Genomic DNA, 16,258 nt, shown 5'->3' with positions numbered 1-16,258 from the left:
ATTTCTTACTTATATGATATGAATACTATTATAGGTTCAAAATTTGGGAGATGTAAAAACATATTCAAATTTTATTTTAGGTTGCCTTTGGTTAGGAGAAAGTCATTAAAAAGAGAAGGAGCAAAGAGAAGTTAAAGAGGAATTGTGCATCTCTTTTCTTTGGTTAAGAATGAGAGATGCGAAGATAGAAGGAAAAATGTGGTGGAACTCTCTAAATTTAGTTTTCCTCTCTTATGATGAGAAAATAGATTACAACATCAGAATGTCTCTCACAATAAATTCATACTTGCTTTCTTGGTATATATACACAATATAGAATTTTGCCACAATATTGTATATATCAATCTTTATATTATGATAATCAGATTTCATTTGTTGAACTTTTATGATTGAATAAAAATAATATTATTGTCCTTAAGAATATAATGTTATTTATTTCTATTCACCTTTTATCAAACCAAATAAATAAGAAGAGAGAAGAATACATGTCTTTTTTTTATTCTCATTCATCTTTCTATTATATAAAAAATATAACTCCATTGGGTTTCTCACCTTTTTTTATATTACTACTTTTCTTCTCACTTTTTCCTCCTAACTAAATAAAGCATTAGAAATTGGTTGAGGCCCTGATTAAAGTCTACTTTACCTGAAAATAGAGTTATAGATGTTGGACAAGAGTTATAGATGACAAAATAGACAAGCATGTGGATACGTCCACATTGTCTGTAGGTTGCCCACATGTTCGTTTTAAAATGGACAAGACATTGAATTTTATCCATTAAAACAACACAATGATATCTTCGTCCGCTTAAATTTTTATGGACATTTATGAACACGGGTCAAGGCCATCTCTAGTAAGACTATAGCATTGGGTTTGGAAACTTGTGAATGTGCATTTTTTATAAAATTTTTAATTACATATTATATTTATAGCTTAGTTAGAATGTAATTAAATGAATAGTTAGTTAGTTTTTTAAAGTATATATTTTTAATTATTTTAAAAGTTATGTTAAAATATAATTTTTATTTCTTAATTTATTTAATTAATATGTTGTTAATTTAAAATGAAAAGTGATAAATTGTTATCTTCTCTCACTTCTCTTTATTTTTCTCTAATATTTCACAATAAAAATCTAACTTATTTCGCTTACGGATTTCTTTCTACTCTCTTTCATTCTCCATATTTCTTTATTATTGTTTTTTAATTCTACAACCTAAGGTCACACTACATTAGAGTTAGTATTCCAATTCAGACATGTGATCATCCACAATGGTACATCCCAAATACATTGGATTATCACTTAAGCCAAAACAACCACATCTAACTCAATAAAGACATGTAATCAAATGTACATTTAGTCATGAAATAAGGATGAGGATTACATGTCATCATTTATGTCTTATTTGGTGTACCAAATCATAAATAAATAAAATAAAGTTACTTTAGATTTGAATTTTGGTTAACCTAATCACTTAGATATAGGAACCTTAACACAACATATTTATTTTTATTATTTTTAAATTTTGGTTAAGCTAATCACTTAGATTTAGTAACCTTAACAACGTTGATTTACTTTCCTATTTAATATTGTTTTTTTTTTTTTGAAAAAATGTTTTGGGTTTTTTCTAGGCCGGACAAAAATGGGTGTTCACAATTATATATAGTTATCTGGTATGACTAGACAATTTAAATGTTTAAACCGATTCAACATAATATGAGACATCTTTCGGTTCGATATATGGCTCGGATTTTGCAACAATGATAATAAAAATCGCAAAACACAATTAAAGTACAAGTAGGCACCTTTAAATTGTAAGTTAAATATATATTTTTTTACGAAAAACATAATTTAAAATAAGATAATAAAGCATATTAAACATGTGAGACCTACCCACCAACATAACATTGCATCATAGTTATAAATTAACGAAGATAATATCAATGTTTAACAACATAATATCACAATTACAACTGAAAAATATGTTTAGTTATGTTATTGCATATATATATATATGAGGAAGGTCCGTTTACACTCAAGTTAAATTACACTAGTTACACTTAATCTCAGTCATTGATTTTTTTTAAATCCTACTGGCCAAATGGATGAAACTTAAATATCTTCTAAGATTTCTCTTTTTTCCTCTTATCACTTATTTCACTCACTTAGTTGGTTCGTAGAAATATTAAGAAAATCAATAGCTGAGATTGGGTGTAACTAGTGTAACTTCTCATGGGTACTCACACACACAATTCTTAATCTATATATAACTATATATACACAATAACATAACTAAATATATTTTCCTAATGCAGACCACTCGTTCTAGTATTATCAGTGGATACTCACGATTCCCAATAATTAATGTCATCCTTAAATTGAAGGCTAGTCATGGATAATAATATTTGGGAGACATTAAATACAAGCTAAATATGATTCACTTGTTTGGAGAGGTATATGTACAAAAAAGAATCAATTTCTTACTTATATGATATGAATACTATTATAGGTTCAAAATTTGGGAGATGTAAAAACATATTCAAATTTTATTTTAGGTTGCCTTTGGTTAGGAGAAAGTCATTAAAAAGAGAAGGAGCAAAGAGAAGTTAAAGAGGAATTGTGCATCTCTTTTCTTTGGTTAAGAATGAGAGATGCGAAGATAGAAGGAAAAATGTGGTGGAACTCTCTAAATTTAGTTTTCCTCTCTTATGATGAGAAAATAGATTACAACATCAGAATGTCTCTCACAATAAATTCATACTTGCTTTCTTGGTATATATACACAATATAGAATTTTGCCACAATATTGTATATATCAATCTTTATATTATGATAATCAGATTTCATTTGTTGAACTTTTATGATTGAATAAAAATAATATTATTGTCCTTAAGAATATAATGTTATTTATTTCTATTCACCTTTTATCAAACCAAATAAATAAGAAGAGAGAAGAATACATGTCTTTTTTTTATTCTCATTCATCTTTCTATTATATAAAAAATATAACTCCATTGGGTTTCTCACCTTTTTTTATATTACTACTTTTCTTCTCACTTTTTCCTCCTAACTAAATAAAGCATTAGAAATTGGTTGAGGCCCTGATTAAAGTCTACTTTACCTGAAAATAGAGTTATAGATGTTGGACAAGAGTTATAGATGACAAAATAGACAAGCATGTGGATACGTCCACATTGTCTGTAGGTTGCCCACATGTTCGTTTTAAAATGGACAAGACATTGAATTTTATCCATTAAAACAACACAATGATATCTTCGTCCGCTTAAATTTTTATGGACATTTATGAACACGGGTCAAGGCCATCTCTAGTAAGACTATAGCATTGGGTTTGGAAACTTGTGAATGTGCATTTTTTATAAAATTTTTAATTACATATTATATTTATAGCTTAGTTAGAATGTAATTAAATGAATAGTTAGTTAGTTTTTTAAAGTATATATTTTTAATTATTTTAAAAGTTATGTTAAAATATAATTTTTATTTCTTAATTTATTTAATTAATATGTTGTTAATTTAAAATGAAAAGTGATAAATTGTTATCTTCTCTCACTTCTCTTTATTTTTCTCTAATATTTCACAATAAAAATCTAACTTATTTCGCTTACGGATTTCTTTCTACTCTCTTTCATTCTCCATATTTCTTTATTATTGTTTTTTAATTCTACAACCTAAGGTCACACTACATTAGAGTTAGTATTCCAATTCAGACATGTGATCATCCACAATGGTACATCCCAAATACATTGGATTATCACTTAAGCCAAAACAACCACATCTAACTCAATAAAGACATGTAATCAAATGTACATTTAGTCATGAAATAAGGATGAGGATTACATGTCATCATTTATGTCTTATTTGGTGTACCAAATCATTCACAAAGCTTCATTCATTTAAAAAGAAAAATTATAAAAACAGAAATTAATATTTTAATATTATTTTGTGATGTTTGATTGGTTCGAGACAGAAAAATTATAGGACATGTGATCCTTATCCATGACATAATATCACCATATGATAACACATCTATAATCAATCAACCTCGAGAATTCGTATACAAGAGGACATGTAAATTGATCAATGAACATTTCAATGGATATCTAAATATATCCGCAAGAAGACACGACATGAATATAACAAAACGCAAAAATATAAAATATATATTGCATAATCTTATCACGCATTGGCGCCCTTGTAATCATATACTCTACCTAGTTGAAGTACAACCCTTGCGTTTCTTTTATATATTTGGGAATAGAGTAAATTATATCCCGTGAGTTTTAGAGAAATTACATAAACCATTTTTTATTTTTTTACACCTACACAAACCTTTTATTTGGATTTTTCTTCACAATATACCATGTTTTGTTTAACTTAGTTGCATTTATCACATTTTTGTTTAAAATATTACACTTATTTATCAGTATAATGAAAGAATAAAAATTAAGGGAGGTTTGCGTAGGTATAAAAAAGTGAGGGGTGTTTTGTGTAATTTCACTAAAACTCAGGGGTGTTAGTGTAATTAACTCTTGGGAATATCCTCCTTTAAAATTAGAGTAAATATTCATTTCAATTACTTATGTTTTTCTATATTACGAGTTTGACACCTTAAAATTGAAAAACCTAAAATGGTCTTAAAAAATTTCAAATGTGAGTCAAATTTATTATTTTTAACACGTTTTGTACCATGTTTTAAACTTTTTGGATCATTTTGAGTTTTCCAATTTTTGAGATATCAAACTAGTAAGGTCAAAAAACATAAGATAATGAAATAAGTATTTACTCATAAATTAACATTTACACTATAACATTTTTTAAAATGCTAAGGGCATTCTATTTATGCATTAGGTAAGAAATTAATATCTCCTTTCGAGTTTCGTGTTTATCCATCTGATAAGTGTCCTTTGCACGAGTCAAACAATTCAACTTTTGATCTATTTGAAGAGAAAAACTTATGAAGACGTTTGTATATAAAGAAAATCAATAAAATCTAAATAACACATTAAAATTTTAATTCTAATTAAAATTTAATATTAAATAATATCACAAAAAATTTAATATATTTAAATATGAGGTGTTATATACCTCTTTATTATCTAAAAATGTTTTTCTCCTATTTGGAACATGTGTACATTTCGTGATTTGTGGCTTCTCAACGAATGAAAAAACTCACCAAATTCAGTTAGGAGCAATTTCATCTTTCTCTCTCGGCATTTTCATTTTCCTTGTTCCCTCTCTCTCACTTTCTCACCCTCCAAGCACCGTTTCCTTCGATACATGGAGATGCCAATGGAGAATTCGTGCTCCTGCGATAACGCGTTCCTCCGCCACGCTCGATCTCCACGTTTACCGATAAATTCTATACCGATTATGCAACCGATACCTGGTTTTACGGCGTCGTTTTAAGGTGTTTCGTTTTCTCGCTTTCAAGTTCTACTTTCGTCGCTACTTTTCCTTTAATATCTTGCTGTTCATGCTCGAAATTGCAAGACTAGGATCGTTGACTTTTGATTTCTTAGCATTCGTCAATCTATGATGCTAGTTAGGTTACCTTTCTGAAATCTTGCATGTAAAAGTAATTGGAACGAATGCGTTGGTTATGTTTACGTGGAATTTGAATTTTGAACTACCTAGGGTTTGGAACGAAGCTTGCAAAAATGTCTGGAAATCTTTGATCTGGAAAAATCGTTAGGAGTTTCATGCTTGTGGAATTTCAGCGAAATCGTTATTGTATTTGCGTTTCTAATTGGTTTGGGAAGTTTTTGTGGCGTTGAGTTTTGCATTTGGTGTTTAGTGGAAAATTGGAAATGGCTACTGATCTGAGAGAACAATCAGCGAGGAAGATACTAAGAGCTGTTAGATCTCAAGGGCATCCTTATGTTGAGCTACGCTCGAATGGGAAAAAATTCATATATTTCTGCAATTTGTGTCTTGCACCATGTTACAGTGATGGTGTTTTGTATGATCACTTGAAAGGTAGTCTTCATAAGCAGAGACTAGATAGTGCTAAGGTTACTCTGCTAGGGGCGAATCCGTGGCCTTTTAATGATGGTATTGTTTTCTTTAATACTTCAACTGAAAACGATGAAGAGGTGGGAAGTAGAAGTGATAACCAAATCAGGTTTTTAAACTTCAGTGACAATGATGTCAATGATCTTGCTATTGTGAATTTTTTTGAACCAATTGAGTCAGATACTCAACTGAGTTCAACCAATGAGAAGCTGGAGAATTATGATTGTACTTTGATAATTCCCGGTGTTCTGATTGAGGATGAACCTGTTGATCTAAAAGTTAGGGAAGTGGGCTTGGGGAAGATTGCTGCAAGATTCTTTAAGGTAGGTGATGCTTTTGATGGGATAAGAAGAGTCTGGTGTGAATGGTTAGGAAACGAGAATAATGGTCAACAGGATTGTGCTGGGGTTCAAGATCATGATTTTGGTGTGGTTATTTTTTCTTATAATTACGCTTTGGGTCGGATAGGATTGCTTGCTGATGTCAAGTCACTGCTCCCATCTGCTTCTATGTCAGAACCAGAAAATGCTGGGGACAGTGACCCAAAGAGAAAGACACCATTGTCTGACCCTGAGGATAGCAGTGATTATTTGAGAAATCAGTCTGATTCATATGTAGAAAGTTCTTCAGCTTCAAACAAGGCCACCTCAGGATTAACACTAACAAGAATAATTTCAATGAAATCTGAAAGGAAAGAATTGAGACGGAAACAACGTTTAGCATCAGAAAAAATGTGTAACATCTGCCAACAAAAAATGCTTGCTGGTAAAGATGTAGCAGCATTTTTGAATTTGAAGACTAGAAAAATAGCATGCAACAGTCGAAATGGATCAAGGGTAAGTGCTAATGTTCAGATCATGGTTTGCTATATTGGTTTTGTAGTGATAAAGCTTGATCTAAAAACTTGTGATATTGAAACTAAATTTGAACACATATTTTAAACTTGGGAAAAGGGTTATATTCGTAATTCATTTATCAGAATAGAAAATTTACATTGATATGTATATGCAGGCATTTCATGTGTTTCATGTGTCATGTGTTATACACTGGATACTCTTGTGTGAATTTCACATAATCACAGATCGCTTAGTTCTTCCAAAAGTTAGACAACGACCGAAGAAAAAGATTGTAGGTAATGGCAATCAAACCAGAAAAGGAAATGATATGGAAGCTGCAGAAGCACACATTAAATCTGTATTCTGCCCCGAGTGCTCGGGTTCTGGCATAATGGTTGACGGAGGTAGAAGGGAGTTGAAAGACCTTACTATTTCGAAGGTTTGTGCATTACATGGAAAATCCCTAATCTCCATCTTATCTTAATATATGCTTTAACCCCCTTTTGCCCCTTGGTTTTCTTTGATCATGAAGCAAGTTTATTTGAAACTTATCATAGATTGCTTATTCTTCTTGCAGATTTTTAAACTCAAAATAAAGTCATGTGATGGACGCAAAGAATGGATCAGGAGTCCCGAAGTTTTGCAGAATTGCTCAGTTGGCTATCACTTCCCTCCACTATCTGAAGATATAGTTGAGGTGCTTAATATTTTTTGCACTTAGTTTCACCTAAATTTATATAGTCACGAGTATTTCATCTTCTAATAATATATGGTGATTGTTTTGGCTATAGGAAAAAGTTGAACCCATAAAATTGCTGCATTTTTATCGTGCTGATCAGAGTGGGGCATAAGAACTTTGCAAACCCTAGTGCTTGATTTTCCAATATTATCTCAGCTGATCTTTTGCAAATAGTATGTTGACCACTGTACATCTTCAATTTTCCGAAGAACCATGTGTAGCGCCTTTCGGTAACTGGGTCATATAAACCTGTTACTACTTAGATAGTGACCTGATTAAAGGATGTGTGTATAGCTGTTGTGAACATTGCTGACATTTGTGTACCTTGATTAAAATACAGGCAGATATCATTCTAGATCAACTTTTTGCATGTCTGTTTTATTTGCCAATTTCGTAGTTAATTTATCTTTGATATCCTCTAGTTTGCAAGCAAGATTTCAGAAGTAGATATTCTGGATTATAACTATACATAATTTATCTTTGCCAATTTCATTTCGTTTTAGAGTGAACTTTGGCTCAAAAGTAAGACTGGTGGCTTGTCTACGGGTTACTGATTGAATCTCTAGGAGCAAGCATTTTGTTTGTGGAGATAGAACTATCAACATTTATCTTTCCCAAAAATTCTCTCTAATGAGAACCTCGGTGTTTTAAGTCTCCTCCTTTAACAAAAGCAAATAAGAAGGAGAATACTAACAAGATTTTGGTAGGAGTAATCATACACTTCAAAAGGGGTTACTTCCTTTACCCATAAGGTAAAAATATTCTTGGTTTTACCAAAAAATAACAGAGAATAATGTCTAACAAAATCACATGGCTTCAACACGAAGAAGCAATCCAAAGGTAATTGGAGGTGAGGGGAAGACCATATACATTTGACATGGTATTATGATGGATAATGTTTGCTTCTTAGTCAATCATAAATATTAATTGAGACTGAACTTTTAATCTAAATTCAGTTGTAGATTGAAGAAACCCAATTATATGCAGGTTAAATTAAAGTTGAACCAATTTAGATAAACAAATAGGAATGATGTTACTTACACCTTACATGTCAATACCATTATGATGATCCATAATCCACAATGTAAATTGTGATATGTAGCTTAAAAATAAAAGTTTGAAAAGGATATATTCCCTTCTTACAACTTTCTAGAATATAGTTTACTTAAAAAAAATGTTCTCATTGGCATTGCTCACTCCAATTTAACCTTTAACTATAGGTGAAAGGAAACTCTCCTTTATCTAACTAATAAATTTGGATATTTACTTCTTATTTATCTATCTCCTTATAAAAGAAACTTAAGAAATATAATAATTGTATTGATTTAGGATTTTAATTATATTTTTCCTAATATACTCTATACATGTGGTCATTATTTTTTTCAATTACTTATATGAATCAATACACTATTAAATAATGATAACCATCGAAAATAAAAATTAATATCATTAAACTCCTAAATAGAACAAATAAATATTCTTCAAATTTAAATAAATAAATTAGAACATATGTAATACTATCAGATCAATAATTAGGCTAAGAAGTTGCTTTCATTTCTCATCAAATTAGAATCAAGCTGTCTTTTGTGATCTCCACAAGTTTTGTCCCCACACACCATATTACCAATCAGCTTATCTGTCATGGAAATGTATAAGAGAATCGTGTTAAATATGACAATGATATTGAAAGAAAAATGCTATATTTTCTTATAAATTATCTTATACCATAAAAAAGTAACACATGTTTAATGATTATTATAAGTGATATATGTTACTTTTTATGGTATATGAAAATTTTGTAAAAGAATATATTATTACTCTTTTGAAAAATATTTCTTTTTTCGAATATGTGATTATTGCAGTTACTTTTCTGTCATTAACCAATTTGAAATGCAGGTTGAACTCTACATGGAATAAAAACTAATTTCATGTTGGCTTATGGAATATTCTTAACATTTATTCTGTATATAACATGATTATAATACCTTTAGAACATTTTTTATAAACAATTTTAGTCTTATGACATATCTCATGCTACTCTTGCCAATAAGCAAAGCCATCCTAATAATTTTTTAGATTAGGAGAAAATAATGTCAAATGCAAGGCCAGGACACACCACTAGAATACACCACTAGAATTTGAGATAAATGATGAAATTTACATACCAGGTTAATTTAAGAATCAAACAAGTCACAACGAATGTGAGTGGAGAGCAACAACTGCGACCGAAAGATTTAACCATAAAAGACATAAATAAATGAGACCTCTTGTCCTCTTCTGTTATACTATACAAGAGTTTCAGTTAAAGACAAGATGAACGCGAAAATTATATGCAATTGACTTATGCAAACATGTCTTAGCAACTCAAATACTAATTACACATAACTCAGCACTGAATATGCAGCTTATTTGCAAACTTATGCAAATATATGATACAACTGGCTGAACCCACGAACTGCTCCAATTCTATACAGGGAAGTAATGCACCAAACTCATGGAAGAGTGGTCAGAACAAGAGAAGGCATAAAACCATGCAACAAAGGAGGAAAACACAGATTCTACTGAGTGACTTATCAAGTTCCACTAATTGCCTTCTGATCCTTGGATTACTCTCTAGGGAGAGATTGTATGAATCAGTGTATGTGTTTGTCACTTGGTGTCCGAAGACCCTTGAATATATCATCTCACCAAAAACTCCAAATGTTGTATCAAATGTGTTTGTGAGTGGGGCACCTGTGTTGAACATTGGTGAGGTGTAGCTGCCTGGAAAGGAGTTGAACTCTTGCGGATGGTCATGATGACGATGGTAAACTTGTGAAGTCGGTTGGGAAACGGTTGCGGTATTAGATGATCTTGAAGACCCAGCCAACCATGAAGGGCCATGGGGTCTTCGCGGTATGATGATCCCTGCTTGACGAGTCTTGCTTGTAGAATGTGATGTGGTTTGGCCGCGGCCGTATAGTGGAACAAGTGAGGATTCGGAAATTTCTGATTTGCATACCGGACATTCTGTCTTCTCCTTCTCTTCATTTTCAGAAGAGAAACTATAGAAATTAAGCCATTTGTAAATGCAGGGCCAGCAGTAGAGATGACCACAAAGAGTTACCACTGGATCTAGCACGCTCTCCAGGCAGATGTTGCAGTCAAAGCCACCATTTCTATCAGAATCCGCAATGGTATCATCGGCAGATTCCCACATCTCTGGCGATAATTTATCTTCGAAGTAATAATTTTGGGGCATAGCCTCCTCAAAATACTGATCTAAGTCCATTTTTCTTTTGTTTTACAATGTGGTCGTTGATGGGCACGCCTAAATCCGAAAAACAAAAGCCAACATTTAACAATTATATAAGTAAAAAAACCAGCTAACAAATAATTCTTCCTCCACTATGAAGTTTTTCATACAATAAAAGCTACAAGGTTTAAAAGTAAATCTAGGAACAAAATAAGGAATAATGTAAAATGAAACAAATTAAAAATTGCATCCAGATCTATAAACCTGTGTTCTGTAATTCGACTTCATACAACAGCACTAGAGAATAAGAGCAAAATTTGAAGGAAACTACAATCTCTCCAGCAATTTTCTCGAAGTGATTAGGAAGCAGAAGCAGTTTTGGTAGGTGAAATGTAGAAAAACACAAACCCAACTAACCAATTTACCAGTTACTTAAACACAGATTATGTGGCTTCGTCCTAGTTAAACTACCATCCTATTCATCTCTAATTTCTCCTAAAGGAGAGGGTCACCTAACCAAAATGTCAAATTTTAGAGCTTAGAAATAACCACACAGGTTTAGTCTCTTTAAATTACCCACCTAACCCATTAACCAAATCACAAAACTATTTCCAGGGAAGAAGCAAAGAAGAGAAACTATAGCCAATGGAATTCTCTTATAATAACAACCAAGGACTATATTATACTACTATTCCTATATGGGAGAAAACTATGAGGACAAATTGAGACCAATAAATAAAATTCATGTCAAGTCTCTAAACTCTATGCAGAAGGAAACTAAAAATGCTATAGAAATTCATATCAACGATCTCATAATTTAAAAGATAGGGATAAAACCAATTCCCAATATATATAATGGAATGACTAAAGTGAGAATAGTTCTCATGTAAAAACAGTGAAAACAATAAATTTATGTCTTACAACTAATAATGAATGGTTAGGATTACAAATTAGTTATTGATCACATAACCACTTAAAAAAATCATGTGCGTCTTTTAATCTTGTTCATTCATATAAGATCCAATGGTACATATTGTGTTCTTCTCACAATAGCACATTGCCGTCACACGAATTGCTCATACATATAAACAATTCACTAATTGAAGCAATTTATATGAATTCCAATGAACTTTGAAACATGATGGCATATACTGAAAACAATGAATAGACCAAAGTGTAATCCGATAAAACTACTTAAGCAAGTTGAGAAAATATAATACCATGAAATACAAAGGTTACTAATTTTTCCTATATAGGGCATAAAAAGCACTAAACAATCATAAAATGGATAAGCATGTTCAGAAAAAAGGAAAAAAACATAAACATTAAAGGTAAAACAACAGGTTCTAAAATTCCATGATTTTCAATACTTACAAAGAGGATAAGCAAATAAATAAATAAATATCCAATGATGGATTAAAAAAACATGAGGGAAAGGAAACTGACTATTTGATTTCAAGAGGATGTTTTAAATTGCATTCCACAACTGCAACTATTGCATCCCGAATCAGCTGCAATTTCGGTAAACGCAACGTAATTACTGTCTAAAACAATTATCATCCGTTGAAAAGTACTACGAAAAAAATATCTCAAAGTAGTGGAAACATTGTTTCCTCACAGAAGTAAAGTCTCCAGTCTAAAAAGACAAAAAATAAATAAAAAAATTTGAAAAATTTAACAAGCAGATGAAGCAACAAGAAACTAAGCAAAGAAATAAGAAAGTAGAGAGAGAGAGAGAGAGAGAGAGAGAGAGGGGTATTTTGGATATACACTTACAAAGAAGATAAGCAGTGAAGGGAAGTTGGAAAAGGAGAAGAGAGAAAAAGAGGATGGAATAGATAGAGAGAGAGGGATAGAATGGGAATGAGAAAAGTGGTGTTTGGTGGGGTAATAGAAACTTCAATTGGTGTTTCCTTAACTTTTCAGGGTTCCACCACTGCGTACGGATAATAATATTATAATCAAATAAATTATTGTCTTCACAAAGCGTGTCGCTAAACAACCATGACTTATCCACCGCTTTTCTATGTCTTCTTTGGTCATGCCTCAGATTTTGCTATGCAAAATAAGTTTTTATTTTTTCCTACCTACATAAATTAATCTCAATTTATATATATATATATTGATTATTCTGTATGAAAAATAAATATGGTATTTTAAGAAGAAAAAAAATGTGATTATTATAATTAAGTTAAAAAATATATAATATATTGTGGAGATAAATTTAAATTGTATAAGAGTCATTGTTTTTTTTGTGAATTTTGGTTCATTACAAAATGTATTAGTAATTCTGTCGACATATAGTTTAAATCATTCTTATACTATACTGTAACGTATCAAAAATAATGATAATAGCTCTTATATTGTACTTTGTTTAACCAAATTAAACTTATCATCATTTTTTGTTTAAAATATTATGATTATCTTTCCTAAAGGTAGTCAATATAACATGTATATACAAATCATGATTGATTTGTGTATATATAAAAAAAAAATATTTTATGTAATTTCATTAAAATTTGGGGTATAAAAATAACTTATCCTAATAAATTAATTTTTATGGTAAAACAACGTGTATAAATAAATAATATATAATACTATTTGTGTTATAAGATATTGTATTTATGTTTATTAATGGATAACTAATACAAATAGATTCAAATTGATATATGAGAATCTTTAGAAATGATTACTTGATTTGTTTGGAAATTAGGAATTTCTTATAAACAACCTCCTCGTATTGTGGAATTTACACAGTGAAATGCAATTTCTCTCTTCTCGTCTGAGTTCTCCATTCTCTGACTTCTTATCCGTTGTAGTATTTATGGGCCAAGATTTAAATCAAAAAGCAATAATGAATAGATAAAAGTTACCATCTGTTTATTTAAATTATATTTTAAATTATCTAATACATACATATTTAAATTTAACAATAAATTTCAATTCACATATGGCTTATTTTTTAAGGATTTGGATAGATATATAACCAATTTATTTAAAACTAAAAACATTTTTGATGAAATTTACTCTTTTAGAAATCACTATTTTAATAAATAAAAAAAAATCACATATTTCTAAAAAATACTGTTAAAAATGATTTAAAAACACTTTTAAAATCTATTTTAAAAAATAACTTTTGAAAATTCAGTTTTTAACAACATTCTACGAACATGCAACATTTATGATTCTATGTGTGTAAAGTTTTTAACATATATTATATATCTTAAGTATTTGGGAATAAATTTTTAATATTTGTTATATCCATGTATCATATAATTGATCTATATTTACTAAAAAATTCAAAGTGGGAGTGAGAAGATTACAAAAAAGTGAGATAGTGACTGAAATTAAAAAACAAAAAATATCATTTTTAAATGTTTATTTTTTGGATAGATTAAATATTCATCTAAATGGATATATCAATGAATGAATTTAAATTTATTCATTACTAAAGTTAGTTATTGATCATATTTTTTTAATGAATTAATTAGGATAAATTTAATTTTCTTAAATTTAGATATATTATGAATTGTGGATAATATTATAGCTTCTAATTATATTATTTAATAATACTCCATGATTTGTATCATTAAGTGAATCTTCACTATTCATCAAACTCAATAATAACATTTCAAGATACATTGTCTATAGAAAAAATGAGAAGAGATCCATTTACTTCAAGAGTAAGTGAAAAAAAGTTACTCCACATCTTAACCATTCATTTTAGAGAAATCAAATGATTTGAATTAGTAAGTGAATTATAACTATTGTATTTCCCTAAAATGAATGGTTAGAATGTGAGATAATTTTTTTTTTCATTTACTCTTGAAGTAAGTATGAATCTCTTCTTAAAGATAATGAGTTTACAAGTGAGGAACTTTGGTTTGCCAAACATAATATATCACCAAGGAATAAAACATTAATTTGATCTTCGATCAATCAATTATATAATTAATTTCAAGGATTTAATATGTATACACTGATAGTATAAGTATTTTTTATACTGTTAGTCAATTCTTGTCATTCATATGTTAATTATTATTGACTTTCAAACAAAAGTATTACAAATCAATAGTGGATATATTGATAGTGTAAAAAATTTACAATGTTAGTGCACATATTTTAAACTCTAATTTTAAATGTCATATGGCTAGCAAGATGTCATCGTGTAATAATTGTAATTCTATATTCTCATCATTATTTGTTTTCATAAGTAGTTATTTTTGTTAGCAATTGTAATCAATAGAGTTAGTTGAGTTAGTTTGTAGCTTCTAAATATAGCAAGTGGTTAAAGTTAGTTAATCTTATTATAGAAAGGAGTATATTAGTTGGTGAAAGTTTTGAAGTATATGCATATTCATTGATTCAAAAATCTCTCAATCTTCTATCTCATTTTTCTTCACTTTCCTTCTTCTTTCTTACTCAATTCTCCAACATTTGGCATCAAGAGCTTGGAAAGATCAACAAAGTTTCCGCTGCAAGAAGAAAATGTCTCAAACAATAGGGAATTATGTTACAACTCTCCATGTGTTAGATGGCAAAAATTGGAGCAGATGGTGCATACAAATGAAGGCAATACTTGGCTATCAAGATGTTGCTGACATCGTGGAAGAGAGACTGCCAACCTTGGAAGAAGGAGCCACCGAAGCTCAAAGGAATGCACACAAACATAATAAGAAACGAGACTGTAAGGCAATATGTCTCCTCCATCAAGCCGTAGACAATGCTCATTTTGAAAAGATTGCAGGATCTGCAACAGCAAAGGAAGCATGGGATGTGCTAGAAAAACACTATGCAGGAGCAGCTCAACTAAAGAAATTTCGTCTACAAACCTTGAGAAGGCAGTATGAACTGATGCAGATGGAAGAAGGTGAAGGAATTGCTGATTTTTTTTTCACAAGATTGATCACACACATCAATGCTATGAAAGTATGTGGTGAAAAGATGGAGGATACAATCATTGTAGAAAAGGTGCTAAGATTAGTAACTCCAAGGTTTGATAATGTTGTGATAGCCATAGAAGAATCAGGCAGAGTGGAGAACATGAAGGTTGAGGAGCTTCAAGGCTCACTTGAAGCTCATGAGCAGAGGCTTAATGAGAGGATATCAGATAAATCCTCACATCAAGCTTTGCAGGTACAACCTACAACAAAATGAGAATTTCTTGCTAGGAACTCAACCAAGAATCAACAAAAGCATGGTGAACAGAAGAGCAATTCGAAAAATTACTATATGAACAAGGTTGAGCAACCAGAACAATAAGAAAGAAATGGCTACAAACAACTTAAAGGATTGAAGAAGAGGTTTGATAAGAAAAGGGTCAGATGCTTCAACTGTGACAAATTCGGGCACTACTCAAATGAGTGCCTAGCCCCTAGCAAGAACCAGAATCAGAGGAGGCAAGATTCAGAAGCAC

At 30.5% G+C, this 16,258-nt stretch overlaps 2 protein-coding genes across 5 annotated transcripts; one reads left to right on the top strand and one right to left on the bottom strand.

The window, feature by feature from the left end:
• On the top strand, positions 5,150-7,968 carry LOC109343254. Its single transcript, XM_019581470.1, has 4 exons — positions 5,150-6,868; positions 7,044-7,307; positions 7,446-7,565; positions 7,660-7,968. The coding sequence occupies exons 1-4, from the start codon at positions 5,828-5,830 to the stop codon at positions 7,717-7,719; spliced, it is 1,485 nt and encodes a 494-aa protein (XP_019437015.1). The 5' UTR covers positions 5,150-5,827; the 3' UTR covers positions 7,720-7,968.
• On the bottom strand, positions 9,866-12,689 carry LOC109343252 (E3 ubiquitin-protein ligase RMA1H1-like). 4 transcript variants are annotated; one of them, XM_019581468.1, is made up of 3 exons: positions 12,619-12,634; positions 12,289-12,353; positions 9,866-10,917 (listed from the first exon to the last, which is right to left on the bottom strand). In XM_019581468.1, the coding sequence occupies exon 3, from the start codon at positions 10,876-10,878 to the stop codon at positions 10,114-10,116; it is 765 nt and encodes a 254-aa protein (XP_019437013.1). In that variant the 5' UTR covers positions 10,879-10,917; positions 12,289-12,353; positions 12,619-12,634; the 3' UTR covers positions 9,866-10,113. The 4 variants fall into 4 exon arrangements, with proteins under 4 accessions (XP_019437013.1, XP_019437014.1, XP_019437011.1 ...); XM_019581469.1 differs by lacking the exon at positions 12,289-12,353 and having other exon boundaries at positions 12,619-12,689; XM_019581466.1 differs by lacking the exon at positions 12,289-12,353 and having other exon boundaries at positions 9,866-10,927; positions 12,622-12,660.

Source organism: Lupinus angustifolius, chromosome LG03 (assembly GCF_001865875.1).
Source record: "Lupinus angustifolius cultivar Tanjil chromosome LG03, LupAngTanjil_v1.0, whole genome shotgun sequence".
Lineage (NCBI taxonomy): Eukaryota > Viridiplantae > Streptophyta > Magnoliopsida > Fabales > Fabaceae > Lupinus > Lupinus angustifolius.
The sequence above is the reverse complement of the archived record's forward strand: the minus strand, read 5'-3'. Positions and strand labels throughout refer to the sequence as shown.

Coding starts and splice junctions, on each gene's coding strand:
- LOC109343254 (XM_019581470.1), top strand. CDS start 5,828: ATGGCTACTGATCTGAGAGAACAATCAGCGAGGAAGATACTAAGAGCT. Junction 6,869..7,043: donor ACAGTCGAAATGGATCAAGG/GTAAGTGCTAAT, acceptor ATGTATATGCAG/GCATTTCATGTGTTTCATGT. Junction 7,308..7,445: donor AAGACCTTACTATTTCGAAG/GTTTGTGCATTA, acceptor TTCTTCTTGCAG/ATTTTTAAACTCAAAATAAA.
- LOC109343252 (XM_019581469.1), bottom strand. CDS start 10,878: ATGGACTTAGATCAGTATTTTGAGGAGGCTATGCCCCAAAATTATTAC.